General features: G+C 43.3%; 2 protein-coding genes across 2 annotated transcripts in view; one reads left to right on the forward strand and one right to left on the reverse strand.

Moving 5' to 3' along the window:
* Positions 1-230: 230 nt before the first annotated feature.
* On the reverse strand, positions 231-969 carry LOC119593257. Its single transcript, XM_037942188.1, has 2 exons — positions 871-969; positions 231-740 (listed from the first exon to the last, which is right to left on the reverse strand). Exons 1-2 carry the CDS (start codon positions 880-882, stop codon positions 306-308), a joined length of 447 nt encoding a protein of 148 aa, XP_037798116.1. The 5' UTR covers positions 883-969; the 3' UTR covers positions 231-305.
* Positions 970-978: 9 nt separating this feature from the next.
* LOC119593525 overlaps positions 979-1082 on the forward strand; it is a 4845-nt gene continuing 4741 nt past the window's right edge. The window contains exon 1 of the mRNA XM_037942486.1: positions 979-1033. Coding sequence (XP_037798414.1) covers positions 979-1033 — 55 coding nt within the window. The remainder of the gene's footprint in view (positions 1034-1082) is intronic.

Raw genomic sequence — 1082 nt, forward strand, 5'->3', positions numbered from 1 at the left:
TACAAAGTTCCTTCCATGTATTAATTAGATTTTAGGAAAATTATTAGCCTTTCATTTAATTGATTTATAAAAAAAACACGCAGTTGCTTTAAAAATGTATTTCTTATATATTATAAAACAATAAATAACAATGAACCTTGCATTCTAGGTGCGCCCCTCAGTAAACGTACCGAAGTGGCCACAGGAAGACCTCGTCTTATCATTTTGATGAAAATTGTTGAGACTAATTAATTTCAAAATGCTTTTTATATCTTTTAAGAATAAATAACGGTACGTGATACACTGCAGGAGCTAAGAACGAAAACTTAATTATTCTTGCAAACCATGAACCATTCTTTGCCCAAGATTTTGACCACAGTGCAATCTTCAGGGATATCTCCTGACGAAGGCACAGGCTGAAGGTTGAACAGGCCGTAGGTTGCAGTTCCCGAGCCATCGGGAACAGCAACCTGGGTGTAAACCGAAGGGGCGCCGATAGCTGAGTTGTAAATAATGGGGAGGGGAGCGGCAACCTGGTCTTGGTTCATTTCAGACCCGGAAACCCGGATCAAGGGAATATTTGGAGCCACGAAGGGATTGGGAGCCACGGCAGGAGGAGCCACAGGGACAGTCCTCAGGGGAGTGGAAACCAGAGGAACGGCCCCGTTGTAGGTGGTGTAGTGCACCCCGCTGGTCAAGGGAAGCAGCACAGGGTTTGTGGGAATAGCCATACATCCCGCAGCAAAGAACACCAGGAAATTCTGAAAAACACAATCATTGATTTGAAGTAAACTTCGATAAGTTCAAAGTCTCTCGGTACAAGCAGAGGTAGAGATATATTAAAAAGGTCTATCCTAAATAGGCAAGCTACTTTTCATGGAAGATTCTTACCAGAGGATTCATGTTGCTTGTTGTGCTTGTGGCAGTCAGTGTGAGGAGAAGAGATGACTACAGCCTATATATAGGTGGAGGACGCCTGTTCTTCTATATATTGGGACAATGGCCACGCCCACAAGGATTACAGATAGGCCTACCTTCGGGAAGGAGATGAGAGGTCGGCAGATACGGTTAAGGATTAAGTTTTACTTTCCTAGATTACAGTC

The sequence above is a fragment of the Penaeus monodon genome, chromosome 32 (assembly GCF_015228065.2).
Source record: "Penaeus monodon isolate SGIC_2016 chromosome 32, NSTDA_Pmon_1, whole genome shotgun sequence".
NCBI lineage: Eukaryota > Metazoa > Arthropoda > Malacostraca > Decapoda > Penaeidae > Penaeus > Penaeus monodon.